Below are 21,271 nucleotides of genomic sequence, written 5' to 3' on the forward strand. Positions count from 1 at the left end.
GGCAACAGAGAGCCCATTTCAGCGGAGGTCCCACAGCACTTAAGGCCAAACACAGAAAGAGAAGCAAATGAGAAGGAATCGTGTTGAGAGCCCAGCTGCGAGCCCAGAACCACAGAAGAAGGCAGCAGGGACACTGGGGACATCAGGTTTCTTCCAGGAAGCACTGCTGACTAGCCCGTGACCATAGCCAGACAGCTTTTGAGTATCATCTCCAAGGAGGGAGAGTCCACAAGCACCCTGACAGTGCTTGGTCACCCTCACAGTAAAAAAAAGTTCCCCAATATTCTGAGAGAAGTTCTGTGTTCTGGACAACCCTGAAAAGAGTCTGGCTTTTTTGTACTTTCCCTTCAGTTATTGGTATACATTGGAAAAGATCCCCTATAGAGTCTTCTCCAGATTGAGCAGCCTGGAGGCAGCACTCCTAGCCTGTATTCGTGGACCCTTCATCATCCTTCTGAACCCTTACTTGACACTCCAGAATGTCCATCTTTACTTATGTGGGGAGCTTCACACTGAACAGACTGCTCCAGTGGAGTGTCACCTCTTTTGACCTGCAAAGTAGACTGAGAAGTAAGAAATGCCTTGCGTTGGTTTATTTCTAAAACAGAACATAGGGCTTAGTATCATCAGTGTAACCTGTGAATTTATATTAAAAATATGGCATTAGGATGTTTCTTGAGTGGAGCAGCCATGTGAGATGAGCTACCTTAGAAGTTTTCATTCCTTAGGGCTGGAGTTTAGTGTCTTCTGGATGTGGACCCTGGAAGCCCCACGTAGTCACCGGGGAGTCATTGTGACACCTGCGACAACAAGCCTTCTGGATGCTTGGGGAAGCCCCAAAAGGCCACAGTGTCTGGCCTCCTCCACTGGGGACAGACATCTGAATGTGGGGGAAGAAAAAGGGCCTCCATCCCATTGTCTGCTTTCTGAAGGCACAGAGAAGATTTTCTGGACAACGATCCTGACAGGGCCTAGGGTGCTGGTCCCAATCTGCCATGCACTCAGGCTCTGTCTGCAGCTGCTGAGAGGCCAGGAATTCCTCTCCCAGTGTCCCAGCTCCTGCCTGCATGTATCAGAGAGGTCAGTTACCATCTTGCCTCAAGAGCTAGAACATGCCAAGACACTCAAGTGTTACTCATCTGCCCCAGGATGGTCCCTGGCATTGGTGGCAGCCCAAGTGCTGTGCTGAGGCAGAGTGGGCAGTTCTTTAATGTTCAACTTCCTCTCCCAGTGTCCCAGCTCCTGCCTGCATGTATCAGAGAGGTCAGTTACCATCTTGCCTCAAGAGCTAGAACATGCCAAGACACTCAAGTGTTACTCATCTGCCCCAGGATGGTCCCTGGCATTGGTGGCAGCCCAAGTGCTGTGCTGAGGCAGAGTGGGCAGTTCTTTAATGTTCAACTTCAGTAGCTTTGCTGCTGGCTGCAGACTGTGTCATCAGCACCAGGGACCACACCAGCTTATCTCTTTGGTTTGCAGGGCAAAATAGCCTCAGAGGAAGACCTGGCAGAAAGCAGCACCTCTTCCCTGCTGCCAGCACCATCCAGGCATCCCGGGCTGCACGTCCAGGTGCTTCCGAGAACCAAAGGTGCTCAATCTGCTGGGCTGGCATTAATGACTGAGCCTCTGTGAGCTGGCATTGGCACCCTTTCTGTTTTTACTGCATGGTGGAGTGGTTCCACAGAAGAGTGGAAGGCCTGGTACACCAGTCACCTTTTCCACATACATTAGGAGACAGTAACTCTGAGGTGCACTCTATGGAGGAGTCCATCAGCTCTGCCAGCCATGCTCAAGGAGAGCGAGCTGGGTCCCACTCTACAGAAGGATGTCAGCATCATTCCCCAGGACAACAGCACCACAAGTCTTGCAGCAGAAGCTGTAGTGGTAGCCGTGGTGGCAGCCGGAGTGGCACCTGCCGTGGCAGCCGTGGCAGGGCCCAAGAGAAGAGCCAAAGCAGGTATCCAAGGAGGCATCACAATGGCCGCACCAGGGTCCAGCAGGCCCAGGGGTACAGCCACTCAAGCAGCAGGAGACAGCGGCAGAGCAGGGCTCAGAACACTGCTCGTGACAAGGGCCGAAGGACCCAACGGCAAGTCCGTGCCCCCTCAAGGAGTCGTAAGCGCCGTCAGCAAGAATACCAGGTTTCTTTCATAGAACCGAGGGCAATAAGGAGACGATCCCAGCAGAGGTCACACAGATCTTCCAGCCAAACGTTGAGGGAGTACCTAAGGGAGATGGAACGTGATGAGGGACGAGCTCTAAGGCATGACTGGTACATCCGTGCCTCTTCAGGGAGGAGCAGGCACCAACAGCAGAGGCGCCGGCTTTCTTACAGAGAACCGCAGATGACAAGGAGCCGAACCCCACGGAGGTTCTGCAGCACGCTGCCCCTGATGGAGAATCCAAGGAGGATGGAATGCTATGACAGACAGACTGAACAGGGCATCCATGCCTCTCCAAGGAGGAGTGAGCGCCTTCAGCAAGGACACCAAGCTTCTTTCATCGAACCACAGATGACAAGGAGCCAATCCCGGGGGAGGTCCCGCAGCACACAGTTCTAAACACTGAGGAAGAATCTAAGGAGGGAATGTGACATCTCAACCTCCTCGGAGTGGCGTAAGCGCCATCAGCAGAGACACCAGGTTGATTTGACTGAACCACAGGTGACAAAGAACTGATTCCATGGAGGTCCTCCAGCCATGCTGGGCACAACCCTGGCAGCATACCCACCCAACAGTGGAACTACTGTATGCCCTGTTACCAGTGTCAGGAATGATACTACTTCAGACAAAAAAAGCCCCTACTAACAATTGCAAAAATAAAGTCAAATCAAATGCTCAAGCCTGGGGCTAAGGCTCTATTCTCCATCAAAAAATGCATCTGAAAATCCAAAGACATCCTTGCAAGGCCTTTTCAGGTTAGGAGGATAACAAGCATGAAACTTCAGCACTGCTTTTGTCATTCTGTTCTGTGATACCCACTTGTGTATAAAATGGGGTATTGAACATTCTGTATGGGGGTGCCTTTCTCTCTATATTGGGTTTCCACAGTGTTTTCATGTTTTTGCCCTGGTACCAAAGACACCAACAACTTATTAGGAAATCTCTTGTCCTTCCACACCTGTCTTCTTATGCTTTATCCCAAACATCTCCCAGAGTAACTTCTCCTGTTACCACTCTTCTCACAGCAAAGCAGTGAAGAGTGAAGTCAATTTACAATTACTCTATCTCAAAGACACTGCCTATAATGCCAATCCAAATCTAATGCCTGGTACAAAGCCTCTGAAAAGATTTTCCTTCTCCTTTAAAGACTTTAAAAATAAACCCCAAAGCCTTCACAGAGAAACCGCCCCCATGCTGTGTCCTGCACAAAGCCTCAGGTTTAATGCCCAGCATGTCACTAAAGGCTAGAGGCTCTTCAGACCATGGCCAAAGACGACAAAAGTCATCAAAAAACAGTTTTGCACCAAGAACTGTTACTTTCAAGACTGGAGCAAAAAGAGTCTTCTCAAAAGACTGGAGCAAGACAAACTGTATTCAATTTTTGTATTGAACTACAGTCAGCTGTTACTGTGTATAATCCTCATGTCACTCCATGACTAGTACAACCACAGAAAAGAAGCATTAAGACAGTCTCATGAAGGAATCCAGGCCAGGATCAAGCTGCCACCTTGCTTGCTCACAGCACTGACACACAGCTAGTTCTTTAGCTGAAAATTTTTACTTGCCAACTGCAAAAACTATGGTCACCTGCAACACACACTACAAAAACAGAACAAATGCTTTTAGGGATATGTTGCACTCATTGCATCCCTCATGCTTATGTTTAGCTTGTTAGTTTTCTGTGCATTTCTGATAAATCCCCCAAAAGAAAAGATGTGGCTGCCAGATGGACAATTCACTTGTGGGAGACAAACCTGGCTATCCATGAGCATATGGAATCATTCAAACCTTCCCATGTCATGAAATCTGCAGAGGCTTTCTTAGCTTGAGTGTGTTTTGAGTCGCAGAACCACAGAACAGCAGAGGCAGGAAAGGACCTGCAGAGACCATCTAGTGTAACCTCCCCTGCTCAAGCAGAGTGGCCAAGAGATGGTGGCCACTGGACTACAGCCACACAACATTTGAGTACATTCCTGCACATGTCAAAAAGGTCAGTTGCCATCCTGACCTGAGAGCTGGAACATGCCAACACACTCCAGTGTCACTCATTGTACCAAGATGGTCCCTGGCACTGCTGGTAGCCCAAGTACTGTCCTGACACAGAGCAGGCAGCTCTTTAATGCTTGACTTCTGCAGCTTTGCTGCTGGCTGCAGACTATCTTCCTAGTGCAGGGGAATGTGTGCTGCTGCTTACAGAAAGCTATAGACAGTATAGGATTTTGTGACCAGCTGTATTAGGTCTGCATGGCCTGGTTTTGGAAGTAGAGGGAGCTACAGGGGTGGCTCCTGTGAGAAACTGCCAGAAGCTTCCTCAGTATTTGCCAGAGCCAATTTCTGGTGGCTCCAAAGATGGGTATGCTGCTGGCAAAGTTGAGACAACTATAAATGGTGGTAATGTCTCTGTGATAACATGTTTAAGAAGAAACAAAACAAAAATGGTGGGGCAGTTGTAATCACAACCAGAGAAGAGCAGAGAACATGTGAGAAGAAAAACTATGCAGACACCAAGGTCAGTGAAGAAGGAGGAGCAGGAGATGCTCCAGGCACAGAGCCAAGGATCCTCTGCAGCCTGTGGTGAAGGTCATGGTGAAACAGGCTGTCCCCCTGCAGCCTATGATGATCCATAGGGATGCAGAGATACACCCACAGCACATGGAGGAGCCTCACACCAGAGCAGGTGGATACTTGAGAAGAGGCTGTGACTACATGGAAGACTTGAGGTGAGAGGGACCTGTGTTAGAGTAGCCTGTCCTTGAAGGACTGCACATCATGGAAAAGTGACCAAGTTTGAGGGGAGCTGTGGCCTGTGGGATGGACTCATATTGCAGCAGTTCACAGGGAGCGGCTTCTTGTGAGATGGACACATGCTGGAGAAGTTCAGGGAGAACTGTCTCCCATGGGAGGGACCCTGGTGCAGCAGGGGAAGGATTCCTGAGTAGCAGGAAAAGCAACAGGTGATGAATGGCCCATAACTCCCATTCCCCGTCTCCTTGTGCTGCTGGGGTAGGAGGTAGAGCTGGGAAGGAGTGGGGGCAGGGTGGGGGAAAAGTGTTTTTTAGGGTTTTATCTTACATCGTATTATCCTGTTTTGATTTTGTTAGCAATAAATCCACTTTATATCTCTAAGTTGAGCCTGTTTTGCCTTTGATGGCAATTGATGGCTGTTTTCTCCCTGTCCTTATCTCAGCCCAAGAACTCTTTGTTAAATTTTCTCTCCTCTGTCCAGATGCAGAGGGGAGTGTAAGAGTAAAGCAGAGAATACTGAAAAAAGTTACTAACTTAGCTTTCCATTTCATAAATCCATTAAGGGAAAAAGAAGGTAGTCCCCTCAAAAAAAATCCACACAAATGGGCTGACAGTATGTCCAGAATTTTACAGCTCAAACCATGCATATTTCAGTCATGCAAAAAGAGGCCCCAACTAGAGAAATATCAGAGACAAAAAGACATTTCTACTTATATCTTTGTAGAGATATTTTTCCCTATGAAAATTTATCTTAAGCTATCTCCAGACTTTGAGCTGTAACATTATGAAAATATTGTCAGCCCATTTATGTGGATTTTTTTGATGGGAGTACCTTCTTTTTACTTCATGGATTTATGAAATGGAAAGCCAAGTTAGTAGCTCTTTTTCAGTATTCTCTGCTTTACTCTTACAGTGCCAATAAAATGATGTTAATTACATTTCTCTTCAAAGTCCTTGACACCTATTACAAAACTTTTCTAATGAATATATTTTTCTATTAAAATTAAGCACCCCAGAGTAAAAACATCCTTTTGCTACACTTAAGAGTCATGTCAAAACTCTTCAAAAAATAATTTTCTTCTTGTCAGTCTGTCCAACCCACCAAAAAAAATTAAATCTACACAATTCTTTCTGCTGTCAACACTTGCCTCCCACTTAAAGGAATTTTGCAGCCTATCTGGCTTTTCTTTCCTTTGTGGTACTGGCACTGCTTCAATCAAGAATCGGGCTGCTGTTAACAAGGTCAAGAACCCTGAAACAATCACGTTTCTATTAATGGGAATGATTTCCGGAATGGGAGTATCACCAACATCTTGCATGCAAGTACTGTTATGTATATCAAGCTTATCTAGTACTCAAAGAAGTACACTTTTTCTTCTGGTTAATGAAAGAACAGAAGAATGAGGTAATGCCTGTGCAAAATAACAACCACTAAATCATTGACAGCTCTAATTTAGAGAGAGTATTTTTAATTTAAGCTTCATTAAAAATATCACACAGTGAGAACTCTGAATACCTAGAACAGTGTTAATAAAAAATCCCCAGCACATTTTTAGAAACAGAAAATACTGAAGACATACATGAAGGCTCATTTTCTGTCTAAGGCATTACATTTTCATTGAAAGCAGGACTATTGGATTTTGAGATAAAAAAAGACAGATGGCTCAACAGTTGAACAAATTAAATTAGAGTTAATTCATGAGAAGTGAACATCCTAAGAGTCTTCCAATAATAAAAACAACATCCAAACCCCTAAGAACTGGTAACTTAAAAGTAAAAATATTAAGTGTACCAACAGTGGCTGGGAGGGGTTATAAGTACAGTACAATCAGCCATGAGCACTGAAAAATTAGCCACTGGCTCACTATATTCACCCAGAAACACATTCATATATTGTACTAACAACATTTCTTTATGTACACATACTTGTTAAGTCACACAGCTAGTTGGGATGATCCAGGGGGGATAAGGAAATACTTCTTACATCAGACACAACTAAGGCAATACGTCTGCCAGTGATGAATTTCATACCTGTTAGATAATTGTGGATCAGATCTACATGTTTATGTCATCTGTTCTAGACAAACTCAAGCTTTCTAACTGTATTAGCTCAAGCTAAATCACCTCAGCTCTCAAGCAAGAAATGTGGCTAGTAAAATAACGTTCAGAAAGAATTCTGAAAGACAAGTCAAAAATGAATGACAGAGACATGCAAAATCAGGCACTGTATGAGAAGAAACAAAAATGGGTATTTAATGTTTTTCAGGAGGGGAAAGCATCTCTTTGCGATGTAGAGATTGAAAAAAAAAATACTTTTATGTATAGGATGTAAATACACAGGGGAACTGCTGAAAGCATCCATATTGATAAACTCTAGTCTTTTACAGATTTTTTCCTTATGATTAGATGCCATCCCATAAAGTACTGAAGGTCTTTTCAATTTGGGCATGTCTGAAAATACAGCATCCATTAAAAGTTTAATATATTATGCAGATATTTTTTATTGTTGGACTTTATGGCCATTATCATCTATCAGGCTGCCTATTGTGTAGAACATAGAGAAATTGCAGAAAAGTATCCTTCAGTAGGTACTAATCAGAATGCATCTATGTGCAACACTGGGGTCAAACTTGCCCTCTCCTTCCCAAAAGAGATAAGACATTGACAAAGCGGAGCAAAGTCAGTGAAGGCCACTCATGGTGGTCAGAGCTGGAGCATTTGTCCTGTGAGAAGAGGCTCAGAGAACTGGGCCTGTTTACTGTGGTGAAGAAACACCTTGGAGGGATCTAACAGCAGCTCAGCAACGCTGATGTTCCCAGGGTCACACTCTTCACAGGAGTGAGAAACAAGGGTAACAGGGAAAAGGTGAAAATAGAAAGGTTTGGCCTATGCATAAGGAAAAGTTTTCACAGCACAGTCCAGCAGTGCTGCAGGTTTCCCAGATATACCACCTCCTCCACTAGAAGATTTCATGATGCACCTGGACAAATCCCTGAATAACCTGGTCTGAACCTTTGGCTGGCCCTGCTTTGAGCAGGAGGTTGCACTAGAGATCTTCCGAGGCTTCTTGACATGTGAACTATCCTAGGATCCTACAAATGCAATAAATTTCAGACTTACCTGTGCCTGTCAAATTTCTGGAACTTATCCAAAAGATTTAAAGTCGTTGCAGAAAAAGTTAGAAGACAGAAACAGCATGATTACATAAGCCCTATATTCTTAGCAAACTTTTTTAACAAAATGTACTAACATAGGCAGAAAAGTAATTAAAGATCTAAATAATTTCATATTTCTAATTAAATGAAAACCAAAGAGTATTAACAAGAAAACAAAGGAGAAAAATTCAAGTGTGCAAAAACTTAGATTTCTATCCCCTCTCCATACTGACAACTGATTTTTACTGCCTGGTCACTACATTGGCTTTACTCATTATGTCATCAGCAGCTTGAAAAGGTATGCCACAAGGTAGTTTCTTGTCCAAATTATACTACTGGTGGAAAAATAATTAGCTAATGTATCCATCTACTGACCTATGCCTAGATCAGTATAGACTAAAAAAGCTATAAAGAGGATACTAGTAGTGTTAAATAACTAGAAAAGTCCTGAAATGAAAGTATTAGTTCTTACTAAATTTCTGAACAACATCTGCTCTGATGCACACCCTTCCATGAAGAGTTTTAAGTCTGATTGCCAAGTAGTTCCTCAAGACAGTAGTATATAGAATCCCAGTTCAGTTGCTGAATACACTCCCACTATCACTGATACACTACCTTATGTAATTCTAGATATATAGCAACTGCAATCACAAAAAAAACAAACCCAAACTATTCACAATGAAATTTGCTGCAGGAAATTGATGGAGTCTTTCTCATATCAGTAAAAATAACCAACTGCAATCCAAAGGTCAGCATCAGCAAGTGCAATATAAAAAAAATATCTAGGATGCATTTTGAATGTCATGATTTTCTAAATAAAGTTGCTGATAACATTTAAAGGGTGACAGCAATGTCATCTTCAAGATATAGGTGTTTTCTAGCTTTGGGGGAAAAAAAGGATATTATTAGGATTTTAGAAGGATTATTAAAGGAACCGAACAATTACAACATTGATTAAATATATTTTTTAATCAAATTGTTAAAAAGAGAGCAAGCCACTGGTTAAGATTTTAAAGACTAAAGTTCTTTCAAAAGTGTCTTTTTGAAGTCAAACGTATCTTTGGGGAGTTAATCTGCATGGGCTGTGTTGGAAGTTTGTTTTTGGCAGCAGCATTGCTTTAACTATGGTGTGCAGTTCACTAAACAGCTGTTCCCAGTAGTTCTCCCTTCTTACCTCTTACCTTCAGAGCAGCTTAGACAGTATTATGAATATGTCACCAGTTGAATGAAAGGCAAACCTGAAAGCTGTTGGAATATTTTTTATACCCAACAACTTATATTTTTATTTTCAACAACTTTTATTTCCAATATTTGTTATTTTTTTGTATTTTTTAATCCTGGGTTTCTTTCATCTGAGAATGAGCCACTCATAAAAGAAGACAGAGAGCATGAAGATTTACTCAGACAAGTAAAAAATAAAGCAAAAACCAACAGAAATATCACAAGTGTATTTATTTGTGAACATATTTCTAGGTGTCCTTGAATTTAACACCCTAGAAGACTGTTGCTATGATATGTAAGAAAAGGAAAGTAGCTTTTTGTCAAAGATTTTTGTAGTTTCTATTGTGTCAAAGTTTATTCAACAAAACACTTCAGGACACACAGAAGTGTTCTCATAGATTAATTTGAAGAAAAAGGATCAGTGGTGTGCTACATATTGTGTGGTGTGGCACAGATGTGTAGGGGTGAAAGACGAATTGATCAGTGAAATCGCAGCAAAGTCCACCAGTGACATATTCATTACCTATCCCTGACAATTTGAAACCTGCTGGTATTCTTGAGTGGGTTGCTCTACCCAGCTAGAGTAACCAGCCAAAAGGCAGCTTTTCTGTCTCTTTACAGTTTCTGGGAATTTTCTTCTACTCTCTTAGGTCCTAGAACTTATTACTGATAATAATGTCTGCTATTCTGTCCTCAGAGCAAGACAGACATATGAAGCAGACAGCAATTTTTTCCTTTCTGCTCTTATCTAGCCTTTTTCAGATTTTTCTCCACTGTGAGGGAGAACAGCTCCAGAAAAGATTGATGTCTAGAAATTCACAATACTGAAAACTATGAAAAGATGCTATATACTGATGTTAAGAACCAGTATAAAATCTTGCTTGAAGTTCAGGCTTCCCACTGACCTCTCCTGGTTTTCCAGTTAGCAATACCACTAATGAGCTGATAATCTCTGCTCAGACACTTATCAAAGGATTTGAAAGGAGTCTACAAACCATCAAAATAGTAGTTTTCATTTAGGATGTGACTTCAGATCTCGGGCTCAGAAAGTTATCTGTATCTCAAAGACTGACAGGAAAACTGAAGTTCAGGAGAGATGATGAAACACCAGGTAAATGCAAGGAATTTGCAGATGAGAGGTGGGAGAGATTTTAATGTCAGAGTACGACCTTTACTTCCTGGTGTGCTCTGTCAGCAAAGAATGGCTCTGCCTGCTATACAGACAGGAAAATACTGAGTGTATTAATATATACAAAACAAATAAATATATATAAACACCTCAAACTTTTTATTCATAACTGGTAAAAAAAGCACAAAAGAAGGAAACAAAACATTCAGTACTGGTAAGAATGATTATGTTCACCTGTCTACAGTGACATGCTCTTAAACATCCATTGTTTCATCAAAGACTTCATTTACAAAAAAGTTGCATTCAGGTGCTCATTAAGACTATGTAGCCAGCATACATATCAAGCCAAATGTCAAGTTTAATGATGTTGAAAGACTTACTGTATGTTATCAGGATTTCCTAGTTCATCCAAAGATCACACCATTTCCTATCACAATGTAAGACAACTCATCTGCTTCAGCTGCAATAAATTTTAATTTCTTACTTGAGACTGAGAGCAACAGTTACAAAGAAGAACTTTTTGACAAACTGATATTTAAATTGAAGGACTAAACTCGTGATATCTGAACAGCAGAAAGGTATGTAAGCCTTCACTCACAAACCCACCAGAAAGCACATCTTTGCTTTAAGCCTCCACTTGGAAGTATTTACAAACAGATCCTTGCCCCAGAGGATCAGTAACACACACTAAAAAGATAATCAACCTTCCTGTACCGCCTCTTCAGAATAAATAATCAGCAATATCTCAAAATATATGGCTCATGAAAACCTGAATTACACACTTGTAAATGTGCAGTGAAAACAAAAGAAGCCAAAATGAAGAAAATGTGTAAAATTAAAGATATTTTAAAAATCTGAGAAGGTTTTATTGCAGTGCCTCCTGTGGATTTTTCTGTGCATTTGATTTTTCAATGAATTGGACTGAACACATTCATGCTCACACCTCACTCAGTAGGTTTTCCTCACCCATGCTGCACTTCAGGCCATGTCTAAGTACTGGCTGCTCACCTACTGATCTGCAGACACGACAGGGATATGTGAACAAGGTACCAATGCTTGGGTCTGTCCATGTAGTGAAATAGCCATAACATAAGGATACAGAAACCAGTCCAGTAACCAGGTCAGAAGTAGGAATATGCTCCATACTAGTTTTTGTTAAGCAACCCTGAGTGCTCTTGGCTACAATTTACTCATGTCAGAAAGAGCTTTGGCAACTGATGCAGGATTAGGAACATTCTTACAACTCAATATAAGCCAAGTATCTGCAAACTATTCCACAAAAAGCAGGAAACCTCAGTCCTGCCTGGAAATAGGATATTCTATGGCAACCAAGGAAATTTCAAGTGAACTTGTATTCATAAGAAAGAAACCACCTATTAACATCAGGTAATATGATGTCATTACTCTGGGTTATTTGATACAAGGAATTAAACTTCATCCTAGAGTGGTATCATAACTGATACTCTGGCAAATAAGAAGCAGGTTTTTCATGTCATAGATTTGTCATATTGCCTTAAGAATATTTGTTTTCCTTTTCCAGGCCACACAATTAAAACATACTGATGTCAGCAAGACTTGTTTCATTTCCTGCAAATATACTTTTGATTCTTCCAACATTTCTAGAAATCAATTTTAAAAGGTGAAGAAGACATGTTTGAACCTGTCTGCAACCCACTTCATCAAAGCCTGTTATCATGTTAAGAGGGAAAAAAGGGGCCCAGGATAATATTTTCAAATAATATGAGTACATTGCATGCTCCTGGCATGTATCTAAAAATCAGTGATGAGAAGCGTCCCTTTTTTCTCTACCTGATCCTTTGCTTCTTAGCCAATTGAAAAAAAAAAGTATCACAGATGGGATCACTAACAGATATCAATTATATGAAACTGAATCCAGAGTAAGCAGGAGTGCTGCCAGGAAACAAGCAACCTGAGAAGCTCCCAGTAACAGTGAAACCTCCTTGTGATGCATCTGCACAGCTGTTGGTTACAGTCCAGGAATAAGTCTGAATCCTCGCTGGGCCCTTACACAAGTGGATATCCATAAATTGTATCCAGGCATTATATTCCTAACTCCAGCGGGCTAGAAGATACCACACTGGCCTAAATGGCCAAATAACTTTTTTTCACCCTGCATTTCTTTTTATTAATGCCAAAGTCCTGCAGTTCTAAGAGCAACATGTCATAAACCTAAATGTATTCTCAGCTCCCATGGATTGCTTTTCATTATTAGAAGTCAAAGCAATGGCATCCACTTTCTAGGCATTTCCTAGTCCAGAGGATAGAAAAACTGGCATAAAAGTCTGTGCCAGACTCAAGAGTTCAGTCTTCAAGCCCAGTGCACCTCGCTGTATTATCAGTGTGGAAAAGACTGGAATCAGTTCTGTGGGACAGAATAGTTTTTTTCAGGAACCAGCATTTTCAGAAGGCTAAGCAGCATTATGACTCTTTTCCAAACACCAGATTTCAGGCATTGCTTTTACCTTGTCACTACCACAAAACAGTAAGGAGACATTAACTAATGAATTTCTACTTCCTATAAATTTGAAATTAGCTGACATGGGGAAAAGAGTCTGGCGGACGAATAGACCATTTAATTGTACAAACTATTTCCTTGGAAGATTTTTCTTAAAATTACCATGAAAGTCATCCCAGCATTCATTCTGCCCTATGATTTGTGAACACCTAATACCTGAAAAATCCAGAAGCACAGATTATATGACTGAGAAGGAATACAATAAAATTATTTTTGACATAGGAGCTCATAACTGCCACTATGGAGGCTCATCATTACCCTTCTCCTTACTCACACATCTATCACTAAACTGTTTAGGGAATAATGTACTGCAGCCCAGTAAAGCACTATGAACCCAATGAATACTTTTGCAGAACAGGATAAAGAACTACAATATAATTCTGGAAATTAATTTGGAGCACAGTCTTATGAGGAGCATCTTAGGTACCTAGGACTGTTTAGCCTTGAGAAAAGCAGAATCAGGGAAGACTCTACTGCTCTCTACTACCACCTGTAAGGAGGGTGTACAAAGGTGTGTGTTCATCTTTTTCCCCATGTAACCACAGATAGGACAAGATGACATTGTGCCAAGGGAGGTTCAGATTCACTATTAGGAAAAATGTCTTTACTGAAAGGGTTGTGAAGCAGGGAGGTGGTGTGCCCAGGGAAGTGGGTGAAGTCATCATCCCTGAAGTATTCAAAAAACATGTAAATGTGGTACTTAGGGACATGGTGTAGTGGTGGACTTGGCAGTGCTGGTTAATGGACTCAATCTTAGAATCACAGAATAAGTACAGCTGGGAAGGCCTCCATGATTTTAAGTAAACAAGAGACATTAGATTTAATCTAAAAAGTGGAAATACCTTTCTGCTTGTTTTGTTCACTGATTTCTTGTTACCCAGAAAGCCATGCAAATTTGCTATATGCCCTGTTTTTCTGAAAGTGATTTGTTCCTTCCAGAAATGTAAGTGGCATGTCAGCCTTACTTCTCAGAGTGAAAAAGAGCAACTGCCTTACTTAGATTCATCAAGCAATCAAAAATGCCCATTATACCCCTGTGTATCTGGGAACACCTTTTACTTCTTTCCTGTCTCCCACTTTATATATCACCTTCACCATTTACCTCACTGTTCATTAACAGACATACAAAAAACTTCATCTCCTAAGGAGCTCTTTTTCCCCAACCCTGGTGAAACAGTAGAGATCTCCAAGACCTGCCACATTTGAGAACTGTCCTGCTTCAAAAGAAGCATCCTAATTAATCACGTCCAGATGAAAGTGCTTATGCTGCTGCAAATTAGGTATCACAAATTATTAAAAAAAAAAAACAGGCAAAAATACTATTCAAAATGAAAAGTTGAAAAAGGAAATTTTTCAATTTATCTGAATTTTATGTCTTGGACTAACAAACTTTTTCATCTGGTTACATGTCTCTTGCCAACCATCTCAGCAGCTGGTAAAAAAATATAAATCTGTCAATTTGTGCCTAAGGGTCTACAGGGCAAAGAAAGAACTTGGACAAACCCACACTGTTTCAAGCATGCTGAAGGGTTTGTCAGCTGCATTGATTAACTCAGCCTCTCAAGTTCAGAAAATGTCACAGGCTCATACTCAAAGAAGAAAATTTCCAGGAGTACACCGTGTTGCAGGACAATCTGTTCCATTGCAAAACAGGTCTGCTCAGGCTCAACCCAACATAAGAACTGCAACTTGATGCTGAGCTAATAAGGAATTTGATATTTTTGTGGAAGTGCTTATTTTCTCAACAAATTTTAACCATTTCATACAAAAAATACTCCAATCAGGTCTTGGTATGTATGATGCTAGGGTGTTTTTAATACTGGGGTTTTTTAAGGCTGATAAAAATCCTATAGCTTCCTCAGTTTTAGAATGGATGTCATCAATAGCAAGAGCTGATGGCACTTATATATTCATCATTTCAATTGTATGGAGTAATGAAAATATAAGACAGATTTTTGTTTCAGTCAGAAAATAAACAGCACTCAGTACTGGAGATAATCACAGAATGTTAAAGATTGGAAGGGACTTTAAAGATCATGTTGTTCCAACACCACTGCCATGGGCAGGGACACCTTCCACAAGACCAGGTTGCTCAGAGCCCCACCCAGCCTGGCCTTGAACATTTCCAGGGATGGAGCATCCACAACTTCTCTGGGTAACCTGGGCCAGTGCCTCACCACTCTCACCCTCAGTAAAGAATTTTTTCATAATACATTATTTAAACCTACTCCCAGTTTAAAGACATCACCCCTTATCCTGTTACTACATGCTCTTGTATGAGAGGTAAAATTGTTGATAATAACGGGGGCATGTCAGTTCTTGCCCACACATAGACTGACAGCTACCCAGATGAGAATATTAAAGTCCATTTTAAAAGTATTTGTTTAAAAGAATGCTTCAAGAAAGGACATGGGTCTTTTTAAGCATCTATAAAAACAGCAAGTGTGAGCAATTTCAATAGAAAAGTAATTAAATAATTAAAACCTTAAGCAACCAAAAAAGAGGGAAAGAATAGACAAGAAAGGAAACTTCCATCTGCACCTTTATTTTCTTCTGTTTTCTCTAAAACCTACAATGGATTGGCTCTTTTATTGGCTGAAAAACATTTTCTTAAATTCCAGAAAGCAAAATTAAGTATTGTGGCTGCTTCCAAAATATTATAAAAGACATGGCATTAGACGCTATAGATATAGCTTATTTTTCATTAAAAATATTTTCTAGGAAAAAAAGCCAGAATGAAGATAAAAGGCAAGGCATCGCAAATGGGGAGAAAAAAGGTGCCAAGAGATGACCAGGAGACACTTGAGGAAATATGAAGCACAAAAACAAAAAAAAGATGACAGGATCAACCAAAGTAACAAACAAACAAAACATATGAAGGAGAAGAAGGTCAAAAGTTCAAGCCATGCTTCATCAATCTTCAGCAACAAGTTCTCAGGCAGGACACCAGAAACCAAGGGAACAAATCTGAAGAGAACACTTAGGTAGAGAATAAGAAGGGGTATCAGAGAGGAAGAAGAGAATTGTTTCTGAATGGGAGCTAAAACAGAAATGGGCAAAGATAGACCATCTTACTGACTAGACACACTTTGAAATCTTAACGTTAAATATTAATTTTGCTATCTACCTAAATACATAACAGTCTCTTCTTAGCAACTTGATATATCAAGGTTTAAAAAAAAAAGTAAATGGATAAATAAACTCCATATAAATATTAAATTAACATGTTAAATGCCTCTGTAGTATTTTCTAGGGTATTCTAGAAAGTCCAAGATGTCCAAGTCAAGCAAGGTCAAGCAATACACACAGTAAGTGTCCTACTTTAAAAAAAAATATATATTTCTACTATTGAAATTACACAACAGACATGAAAGGAATTTCCCATAAAATTATTTATTTCCATTTTTGTAAGGAAAAAAAGTCACGTTACATCTGAATCCATGCATCTACCTACCAGCATTTTTACAGAAGTGCAGGAAAAAAACATCATTCTTTAATCAAATAAAAAAAATCAACAACTTTCTAATAGAAAATAGTATTTGAACAGCATATTTATAAACTGAAATCTAGACTTTGAAACATTAATACAGAAATAAAGTGACATGGGACATTAACAGGCTTGCTATTCTTTCTGCACCGTTTTTTAGCTTTTCTGCCTTGAACTTGATACTGCCACCATGAACACTCCAGTGACTTAGGCTGCATTAATCAAAAGATGTATGCTGCTCTGTTTCAGAGGATACATGCTGCTACGGAAAACATTTCTACCAATTAAAATTCCTGTACACAAATTAAAGGCTAAGGCTATCATTATTATATGAAGACAAATTCCACGATGTACAAGCAAAAAACGGAGCAATTATTCATATAATCAACTGAAAATCTTGGAAAAATGTAACTTCTCATAAGAGGCTGTGTGGCTATCTGCCAAAAGAAAGGAAAATATGCAGATTTAGTTTTGTGATCTATATTTTGGCTATTGTCCCCTATTAAACATCTCTCTCTCATGCCACATTTCATAGAGAAAAATTCTATTAATTTGAAAATAAATGTTTCTGAAGAAATTATGTTGTTTTTATTAAAAGAGAAGCATCTGAGAAAGCTTTGTGTAAGAAGTCCATAGAAACATTTAGCTAAAACAAATCAGCAGCAGTGCAGAACAGCTTAAACAAAAGACATCATGAAACTGGAGCAGAATTTTTTACCTGTGTGTCAGCAGCTCTAACAATTGTATGCCACAGGAGCAGCATAACACGTGCTGTGAAAACCCAAAATTAAAGAGAAACGTAAAAAGAATAGAGATACGTTTTAAAAACTGGTATGTTTAAGGAAAAAATAACTTATCCCTGGATTTTAAAGAATTTAAGTTCTTAATTTATCCTGGAATTAAGTATTCAGAGGAGCAGGTATCTTTTGAAACCATACTCTTAAAGCTTCCAAATAAAGCCAGGACTGGATCCTGAAGTTCTCTACAACCAAGTACAGCACTAGATCCAACACTATGAAACCTGCCCATGAATCACAGCACTGTGTCAACGCATTCTCATTTGTAGGACGAAAGGGCTCTTCTGAGATTCAGATTCCACTAAATAGGCTTAGATCTCAAAAGAAACAATTAGGAAATCAATGGAGAAAAAATGAGAAAAATTCAACTTTTCAGTGAACATGAATTAATCCATACACTGGTTTTCTTTGCCTGTTTTTCCTATTATGTAAAATCCCAAGCAAAAAATGGTATCTGAAATGAACACATGCTACTACACTGCTCAATACTACAGTTTAAAGAAAGGGGCCCAGTGTTATTACCTTTATGTACTTACTACAGTGTTTATTGGGTTTGCATGACCAGGTTTTGGTAACAGGAGGGCTGCAGGGGTGGCTTCTGTGAGAAGCTGCCTTCATGTCCAGCAGAGCCAATTCCAGCCAGCTCTAGCAAGTACTACAGCTTTCATTTCAGTGCCAGTTTATACACTGTTTTTCCAATTAAACCTTCAATATTAAGCATCAGGAAAGAGATAAATTTTAAGAAACATTTTATTTGTAAGAGTTGCTCTCTAATATGACACTGACAAACAAATGCAGTTTACAGGAGCTATCATGGAGGACAACCACATGAGAAGACTAAAGATATTTCTCCTTGAGGATCTGCAAGAAGAGTGATGAGGGTCAGCTCAGTAGGCAGATCTTAGCTGGGAGATGACATCTCAGCAACAAATGATGAATGACTGGGTGGGTGACAGAATAGAGAAAATGCTATGAAGAGATCTGAAGAAAGAAGCATAACCTGCTTGTTGTAGGAAGAAAAGATAAAAAAAGCACAAGTCAAACTCTAAGAAAGGACAATCAGAAGTATTTTGAAGGGATACAAATCAGGCAGACTTAAGCTGACATTCTGAGAGAAGCTGTAGAAGCAACAAGAGAGGCAAACATGAAAAAAATTCGCTGGATGGATAGACTAGATTAGATAGACTGATGTTTCACTGCTCACCTGTATGCTTGTTGCATAAGGAAAGAGAAACTGATACCCCTGGGTGTAGGTATCACCCTGAATTGTCTTGTAAGTATTTGGCACTGTGATATTTCCTAGAGAGAACCTGAGATCAAACGCACCCTTAAATATTCATCTTGCATTGCCTTTTGCAATACAAGCAAGAGCTGTTCCTAATTTTAGAAAGTTTCTGATGTGTATTCTGATGTGTATGAAGTGTCATAAATACAGATGGTTAAAAATTAAATCTTTTTCTAGCAGAATGTTAACAAATATATCCTAATAATAAAGTTACTGGTTTTATTTATGGTTCAGGAACACTTTAGAATGCTTTAGTCCTTCACCTGCTAGCAGATATAGATCTTCAATGCACCTAAGAAAGACAGAGAGACATGATGAAGAAATCATCCTTTTTCTTTTTTTTCTCCAGAGCTCCATTGTTCTGTGTCTTCTGATACACTTCTACTAGGCAGTCAAATCTTTGACCTAGGATGACCTTAAATAATGCCAGTAATTTTGTATAAGGATTGTTGAGCAATGTAAGTAAACTTAGCTGCTCATTTCGCATTAGTTTATACTGAACTGAAGGAGGATATATGAGTACTATCTGTTCCAGCTAAGTTCATTTTGAATTCAAGATTCAACTGGAAAATAAGCTAATAGGGTAATGATTACCATTTTTTGTTAGATATATTTATTTGTAGTAATTGTGTTAGAATTGTAATTGCAAAGAAACAAGCTGAAGGAAGCATTGGTAAACATCTTAATAGTCCATTCCTTCTATTAGCCAGGTAAGATGTGTAAATAAATTACAAAACCAATAATATAAAACTTACAGCTGTCAAGTATAGCAAATGTTATGAATTATTCTGCACTGTGTTGTGTTCAGCATAGCCCAAAATTGATTAAGTCATGGGTAATGCAGAAGAAAGGAAAGGACCTCACAGCAGATGTTATTCCCTTAATCAGAGGAAGAGTCTGCAGCAGCAGGAGGCATAAAATAAACTAGGCATAATAGCAGTTACTTCTCAAGAGAGCCAAAACAATCATGGACAAAAACTGGCTGTCAATCTACACAGAAAATCTTCTGTATTTTGGTTATTTTTCCTTCTAATTCAAATATGCTGCTTTTTTTATTTTTTTTTTTGTTCTATTCCATGCAATGGCATTGAATGAATAAATGACACAAAAATTCAAAGATCTGGGATTGCCTTAAGAAAGGTACTTGAAAAAAGTACTTCTTTTGAACCTTCAAAAGATCAGCACAATTCTTATGGAGATTATTATATTCTTGTTTTGCTCTTGTTATTGCTAACATAAGAGCAGCTATGCTGAGCAGTACAGTGGATTCTCACTCTGCAAAGCTTTCTGCTTGCTCTCTGTGAATCCCAAGTTTCACCATGGGTCTCTAGTTCACACTATTAAATTCTGATTACTCTCTGTTACTGCCCTCAAAACATACTCACTTCACCTACTGGCACCACATATATCACTTAAATCCTGCTAAGGATGATGATGCCCGATTTTCTACTCTACTGAATACCAGGTGCTCTAAAAAAAGATAAGAGGTATTTGCATGCTCAGTGCTACCTTATTTTCAATAAAAACCATGGTAACCTTATTGAAGGCTGGTATTTGGCAGCCATCTGTATACTGTATTATATATTTACAGAAGTCCTTAAGTAAAATCTAAATTATTCCAAATATTCCAATATATTTTTCTATAGTCTGCAATTATATTGATACAGACAGATTGCTCTATCTTAACACCACTGAAAATAGCCAAGGCAGCTGGAATGACAATACAAAATGTGAAGATACATCACAGAAGCAAAGAATGGTAAGATATGTTACATAATAGAGTGCTCCTACTAATAGATCTGTTGTCTAATCACTGAATTACAACCTTTTGTTATAAAGTACCCTCCTTTATACCTTTACTTCAAAAAAACCCTCACAGTATTCAGAGAAGTGTTTGTCAAACAAGACATTCACTGTCCATGTTACTTACAACTTGGCTTCATGGAAAACCTGATATAGAGATATTTTGATTAAAAGAGAGATTTTAATAAACCATTTCATCTCCAGAGAGTCAGGGACTATTTGACAGATTCTAAAAACTGCCATTTCAGGCAGTATAATTATCATGCTTTTATGAGAGTATGACAACCGACCTCACATCACAACACAGGTATAAATAAATCCAGGAACAGTCTAATCCTCAGAGAAGACTCCCATGACTAATGAGTGTACCAGTCTGTGTACCAACACAAGGGTAAGCTGAAAGAGTGAATTTTAGCAGCAGTTTCAGGCACACACTGTGCTTAAAAAATGGTTTCTCAGAATGTCTAGGATCTTAGCAGATACATATGGGTAACTAAATTTATTTTGAACGTATACAATCAATATTTCATACAATTACATTATTCTCCAAACAAAAACAAAAACCAAAACAATTATAACATCAGCACAAAGCACTATCAAAGTTTCAGCATAAAGTGATGAGTAAGCAGGCTAAAGCCCACTACATCTGTGTACACAGATCTAACAAGCACCTCATGGTATCATAAGCATAATAATAACAACCATAAATAAAGTTCCCATCTGGGCAATCTACAGCTCTGGTCACACAAATCACTTTCCAATTCTCATGATCACACAAAGAAATGTAATATAACTACTGTCTGTCTTTTCTTTCCCAATGACAGTAGGTCTAAGCTTCACTGAAAATGCATTTACTTATGTTTATTGTAATAAGGTTAAAATAAATAAGGTTAAAATAAATTTCACTGCTGTTTTTATGTACTCCTCAACAACTAATTTGTCTTGATTAAC

The 21,271-nt window shown here is 39.4% G+C and overlaps 2 protein-coding genes across 16 annotated transcripts in view; one reads left to right on the forward strand and one right to left on the reverse strand.

Annotated features, from left to right (window-relative positions):
* Positions 1 to 21,271, reverse strand: part of KHDRBS2 (KH RNA binding domain containing, signal transduction associated 2) — a 349,072-nt gene that overhangs the window by 291,428 nt on the left and 36,373 nt on the right. The window lies entirely within an intron of this gene.
* LOC146767817 (uncharacterized) lies at positions 1,311 to 3,850 on the forward strand. The gene has a single exon (XM_085574716.1). The coding sequence runs from the start codon at positions 1,665 to 1,667 to the stop codon at positions 2,559 to 2,561; it is 897 nt and encodes a 298-aa protein (XP_085430842.1). The 5' UTR covers positions 1,311 to 1,664; the 3' UTR covers positions 2,562 to 3,850.

The sequence above is a fragment of the Lonchura striata genome, chromosome 3 (assembly GCF_050655825.1).
Source record: "Lonchura striata isolate lonStrDom1 chromosome 3, ASM5065582v1, whole genome shotgun sequence".
Taxonomy (NCBI): domain Eukaryota; kingdom Metazoa; phylum Chordata; class Aves; order Passeriformes; family Estrildidae; genus Lonchura; species Lonchura striata.

Bases quoted from the DNA above. Each gene is read 5' to 3' on its own strand.
- LOC146767817 (XM_085574716.1), top strand. From the start codon at position 1,665: ATGGTGGAGTGGTTCCACAGAAGAGTGGAAGGCCTGGTACACCAGTCA.